At 31.8% G+C, this 6,760-nt stretch overlaps 1 protein-coding gene across 1 annotated transcript; it reads left to right on the top strand.

Annotated features, from left to right (window-relative positions):
• The first annotated feature begins 4,509 nt into the window (after window positions 1-4,509).
• On the top strand, window positions 4,510-6,521 carry LOC120083723 (arogenate dehydratase/prephenate dehydratase 6, chloroplastic-like). The gene has a single exon (XM_039039578.1). It carries the CDS (start codon window positions 5,108-5,110, stop codon window positions 6,386-6,388), a length of 1,281 nt encoding a protein of 426 aa, XP_038895506.1. The 5' UTR covers window positions 4,510-5,107; the 3' UTR covers window positions 6,389-6,521.
• The last annotated feature ends 239 nt before the right edge of the window (window positions 6,522-6,760 follow it).

The raw sequence follows: 6,760 nt of genomic DNA on the forward strand, positions 1-6,760 counted from the left end.
GTGGATTTTTCTACAATATAATAGAAATATTGATTTACCATTCATATCGATATTGGACCCATAAAAACGTGTGATGAAAATATTTGACACGTCGATAAAAATTTAATAGCATGATTCTTCCAATCAAATTTGAAGTATTTAGTTAAATTAACAACCACAAATTAATAAGCAAAAAAATCTAGTGACAATCATTTCATGGGGAAAATGAAAAGACAGTGAAAGAACTTGGAAAAGCTTGATCATGACCTCCCCTCTTCATAAAGGGATATGAAGTCTTTGTGATTATCATACCAAGAGGAATCATTGATGTTTTTTTTTTTCTTTTTCTTTTTTTTTTTTTAAAAAATACCTTTTCTTTTTACCTAAATTTTAGGTATAATTTCAGGGTATGTGTACATATATGATATTTCTCATCAAAATAATCTGTGTTTAACTCTCTTTCAATTGATTACTTTGGTGTAAAATAAAGCATATATATGTACACATACCCTGAAAGGGTTTAAAAGAAAAATAACACAAACTTTGGAGTAAAGGGAAAATGTCATATAAAATAATAAAATAAACTAGCTCCCACTTAACCCTAAAATATTTGATAAATAACTCTATTTTTCAACCAACTTGGAGTTTAGGTTTATATATTAAAATAGAACACCTTTATTGAGTGAGTCAGTCAACATACACAAACCCTTTTGAAATCAAAAGCAGCACTCCAATTCAACTTCCATTTTTGTAATCACATATTTATATTTATTAATATGATATAAAAGTTTAAAAGATTGGTGCTATTATTTTAACAGAAAGATTTAATTGGAAAATTAATTCAAAATTAAATGAAAAAAAGCTATTTTATAATGTAAGTTGTACTTAAATAGCTATGATTTAGAAGCAACCAACCTAACTTTTTTTTTTTTTTTACTTCAAAATAATAATAATAATTAAATTTTAAAAATGAAAAACCATTTGTGTTTTGTTGAAGTTCAATTCAATCTGCAACGCTTCACGGTGATTTCACACTAACCTAATTTATCTTTTTATTTTACTTTTCAAATTAAAACTCACCTTTCAACTACCTAAATTTAATATTATTCTTTTAAATATAAGAAAATAAGTAAATTTATTTATAAATATAGTAAAATATTACTATCTAAAAATAAGTAAATTTATTTATAAATATAGTAAAATATTACTATCTATCAACGATAAACTGTGATATTTTACTATATTTATAAATATTTCTAGTAATTTTTTCATTTAAAACAATTATCCTAAATTTTATATATATAAAAAAAGTAAGAGTACTTGTATTCTTTTGGTAGTTGTTATAGTACTCTTTAACTCTATTTATAAACATTTCAAATTATTATTGGAGTAAAATTGTTTAGAATGTCGAGTAGAGTTGAAACTTTAGACTAAATGACAGTGATCTAAAATAAAATTGTAAATCGTCATATCGTCCTAGTGCACTATTATACCATTCCAATCTCATTTTTCGTCTAATATTTTCGTAATTAAGGATAATTTCAAAATAAATACGAAAGATTAAAGATGATATAGAAACTTTGAAACAAATAATATATTTTTAATTACAGGACAAAGTTGAAGAATATGTTTTTTTTATATATATAATTTAATTTATATTTTAGAACAAAACCTTGGTTAGTTGACATTGATGAAGAAAAAGATAATATTCAAAATTTTGAAATTTAAGCTCCATTTAAACCTAAATGAGTTTGTTTTTAGCTTTTTTTTTTTTTTTTTATTAAATTATAATTTTAGTCCTGAACCTTTAAGTTTGAGTCAAATAGATATGAAATTTAAAAAGTACCTAATAGAATTTTACTTTCAATTTTATGTTCATTAAGTTTTTGAACTGTCTAACAAATTCTTAAACTTCTGACTTTATGTCCAATAGTGCGACACTCCAATATATTTTTTTTTTCATCCCTTATGATACGTTATTCTTACTTGTCTTGAATTATTTTTAAGAATAAAGATTATTTCCACAAATCAATATGAGTCTTTTCAGTATGTTTTGTTCCTCATTCACATCAGGGTTGAAGCAAACACAATTAACTTTGGAGTACTACGGGGAAGTTGTAAAAAATAGTAAAAAAAGTTTTTCACCTTTTGAATACAGTATCCTTTTTGGTCGGTTGCTTTAATAATTTACCTCAGTGCTATCTTAGCCAAGATTGATATCGAGATGAAAACAAAAATTTTAACTTATTTTAATAGCCACTAGAAGATGTTAGGGCTTTAATGTCGTCAAAATAAAAACTAATTGACTTCCTAGTTTAACTTTACTGACTCCCAAACAACTTCAAATTTTCAGATTTAAGTTTTTAGCACATTCGAGACACCAACTTTTTTGGCTTTTTTAGTGAAATTTCGACCAGAATGACAACTGAAATTGAACAAAAATTGAGAGAAAAAAAAAAGTAAAGTTTTTTTTTGTTAGTTATTCTTACATTTCTATATGATAGAAGAAAAAGGAGATGCATCTCTTCACTATCTAATCTCTTTTTTCATATTGTGAATATATTGGGAGCCAATTGAGAATCTAATATAACTAGATCATGATCGTAGGAGGGTATGGTACCGAATATTAGCACCATAGTCATTTGTCCTAAAAAAATGTTTTCTAGTAGATCACAATAGGTTTTCTTACGAAGGATTTTCAAAAATAGAAAAATGAAAGAAACTAATTACACAAGATAGTAAAATTTTAATCTTCTTTCATAGAGGTTTATAGAGGTCATCAGTGTCTATCAGTGATAGAAATAGACGTTGATAGAAGCTTATCAGTGTCTATTAATATTTTTTTTGCTATTTCTGTGAATAATTTGACATTTTTTCTATCCGTAAAAATTTCCTTTTCCTTAGTTTGAAAAAAAAAATCACACACCTACCTTTTGGCTCAAAAAAATATAAAAACTCCTAAATATCCAAAAAGAAATTCCCAATCTTACCTAGAAACTATCTAAAACTTCTATTCCATAGACCATCTCATTCCTCATCTTAGTTCCGTGTCGGTCGAGATTTTCATCAAACAAAAAATTGATGGTTCAAATGGACCACTTTAAAATTTTTATTTTGGCCTCGGTATCGATCCCGACTGCGATAATATCGAGATGAGTCATTAAAACAATTAGCCAAAATAGATGCTATTTTAAATGGTAGAAACTTTGAGTATTATTTCTAACAATTTTATCTTCAATGATTGAGGTAGAAAGGTACATCCTATCGAAATAGGTAATAGTTTTCAATTCTGTTAAGCGTTTCTTAACCGTAATTTCATATCTTTCGGATGCCTTCATTTATCTATGATATTACTTTATTAATATACCCTTTGAACTTGAGTTTTACAAATAAATTCTTTAAATTTTCAAACTTCTAATTCACGTACTTTTATATTTACTAAATCAATATATCAATTAATTATTTTAATTATATAAAATTTCAAATATATCCCATATCTATTAAATATAAAATTAAATATTTTTAAAAACTTATTATCTATAATATTTAAAATTTAGAGGCTCATCAGACTCAAAATTGAAACTTCTAGAATCTATTAGATATTTTTCTTAAGATTTAGGGATTAAAAAAAAAAACACAAACTTAAAATTTTAGAACTAAATTTAGAATATAACCTTTTTAATTTCTAAAATTTATACTTGTTACTTATAGTTAGTATGATAGTTGTGTTTATAAACTTACTTTTCAATAATAAAAAAAAAAAAATTAAACAAGTTTCAAATAATTACAAAATGAAACAAGTTTAAATGGCATATTATCAAATGAAAATAATTAATTAGAGTATTCAGGGGCATTTGGCCCACCAACTTTGTAAGTTGGTATTAAACCATCCAATTCAATAATAAATAATATTGAAATGTGCATATTTATTAAAAAAAAAAAAAAAAAAAAAAAACTCCATCTTCTCATTTTTTTTATATTGGTTTCCATCATACTTTTGTCCTGAATTTGAATCTTATTTTATTTGGTCCTAAATTTCAAACTCATCTATTCTAATACCTATACTTTTAAAAAATACTTAATTTGGTCTCTACTATTAAGATTCCACTAACTCTTAAACATAATGATGAAATAACTTGTATTTTTGCATGATTAGGATACCAAATAAATTAGCCATGCTAAGAAATCTAGAGTTTCAATTTTGAATTAGGTGATAATAAAGTGATTTTTTACTGGAGATCACAAAAGTCATTTTGTATCCAGAATTTTGACCATTCACTATTTTGGCACATTGGTGGTCGATATTTTACTTCAGAATTCATCTTTAAATAGTTAAATCTTAATAATAGGGATCAAAATAAATACCTTTTAAAAGTTCACAGACTAAAAAAGACAATTTTGAAAGATTAGGAACCAAAATAGAATCAAACTCAGAGTTCAAATACTAAAATAAGATTTAAACCTTTTAAATTTTATTAGTACTTTCTAACTCCAACATATTAACTTCAAATTTAATAACTCAATTTTAGGCCTCAAACACTGTCTAGGTCTCTATGAATCTGTCTATATTTTTGAAAATGTACATGAATTTGACATCAACATAGACTTACTAATCCTAAAATAAAAATCTGAGCATTTCCGTCCACATTAGCATTTTAAAGGTAAATTGGGTGTAAAAAAAAAGAGTAAGAAGAAGAAGAAATTGGGTAAAGAGATGGAAAAATAGAGAGCAAGAGAATAGGAAATAGAGAAAGAAAGGGGGTAGGTGTGAGATTTGACCAAACTACCACATAAGGAGAGAGTAAGAAGAAGCCAGCCAGCCATCCACAAGCCCACCCATCATCCTCCAATCCCATTTTCTGAAACTTCCTAACACTTACCCCTCCTCTTTCCTCTTCATCCACTTTCTTCCTCTTCAGTCTTCACAATATATAAAAACCCAACCAACCCCCTTCCATTCCCAAATCAGGCAGAGCTCCCCCCTCTTCCATTTCCAGCACACCACAGAGGAACCTAAAGCAGAAGCAGAAGCAGAAGCAGAAGCAGAAGCAGAAGCACAGCTTCTCTTCAAACCCATATCATCCATTTCTCAAACAAACCCAAATCCCCAAATCCCCAAATCCCCATCATGCATTTGCAATCCCTCACCCCTTCCTCTTCCCATTATTACTTCATCAAACCCATTTCCCACTTCCCCACCCCCACCTCCCGCTCCTTCCGCATCCAATGCGCCTACCGCTACGACCCCATCACCTACCCCAACGCCGTTGGCCCCTCCCGCGCCGACTGGCAAAGCTCCTGCGCCATCCTCTCCAGCCAATCCCAACTCCTCTCCCAAGACGACCCATCTTCCCCTGCTTCTGATCACTTAGTCTCCTCTGTCAATGGCCACAACTCCACCATTGAGAATCTCAACCTTGTCCCCATCACTAACCTCTCTGACTCCACCGCTCTCAAACCCCAACCCAAACCCCTCACCATCACCGACCTCGCTCCCGCCCCCATGCACGGCTCCAACCTCCGCGTCGCTTACCAAGGCGTCCCTGGCGCCTACTCCGAAGCCGCTGCTGGTAAAGCTTACCCTAACTGCGACGCCATCCCTTGCGACCAATTCGAAGTCGCCTTCCAATCTGTTGAGCTCTGGATCGCCGATCGCGCTGTTCTCCCTGTTGAGAATTCCCTTGGCGGTTCCATTCATAGAAACTACGATCTCCTCCTCCGTCATAAGCTTCACATCGTTGGAGAAGTTCAATTACCTGTTCATCACTGTCTTCTTGCTCTACCTGGAGTCCGAAAAGAGTATCTAACTCGCGTCATTTCTCATCCTCAAGCCCTAGCTCAATGCGAACACACTCTCACCAAACTCGGCCTTAACGTCACACGCGAGGCCGTCGATGATACTGCCGGCGCTGCGGAGTTCGTTGCGATTAATAACCTCCGCGATACGGCGGCAATCGCTAGCGCCAGAGCGGCGGAGCTCTACGGTCTCGATATCTTGGCTAATGGAATCCAGGATGATTCCGGTAATGTGACGAGATTTGTGATGTTAGCGAGGGAACCGATCATTCCTCGAACCGATCGGCCGTTCAAGACAAGTATCGTGTTCGCTCATGAGAAGGGGACGTCGGTTCTGTTCAAGGTGCTGTCGGCTTTCGCTTTCAGGAATATCAGCTTGACGAAGATCGAATCGCGGCCGCACCGGAGCCACCCGATTAGGGTGGTGGACGGCGCCGATGCCGGAACGGCGAAGCATTTTGAGTATCTGTTTTATGTGGATTTTGAAGCTTCCATGGCGGAGCCTAGGGCTCAGAACGCACTGGCGGAGGTTCAGGAATTCACTTCTTTCCTTAGGGTGTTGGGTAGTTATCCCATGGATATGACCCCATGGAGTCCTTCTCGTGAGGATTAGAATTTTTTTTTTCCTTTTTTGTCATTGTTTAATTATCCACCGTTGATTTGTTTTCTTATTTTTTGGATCACCAAAAACAGAGATTTTATAAAATTGTAATATTCAAAATTTCTATACTCTCTCTCTTTGAATTTATTATGTCATTATTACTATTTTATCCTTTGGAGTTTTGGATATTCTTTTGTTGGTTGGTATCGTTTGTGTACAAGAAAAGTCATCACATGGTGGTAGGTAATAAGGAGATTTACAAATGTTTTTTTTTGGTTTAAAATACTCCTTTTTCTCTACACATGTTATTTTGTTTTGTTTATTTTTTCTTCAACAAAAGTAAATATTAAAAAAAATAATAATAAAATTTAACATCTTATTTCG

The sequence above is a fragment of the Benincasa hispida genome, chromosome 8 (genome assembly GCF_009727055.1).
Source record: "Benincasa hispida cultivar B227 chromosome 8, ASM972705v1, whole genome shotgun sequence".
Taxonomy (NCBI): domain Eukaryota; kingdom Viridiplantae; phylum Streptophyta; class Magnoliopsida; order Cucurbitales; family Cucurbitaceae; genus Benincasa; species Benincasa hispida.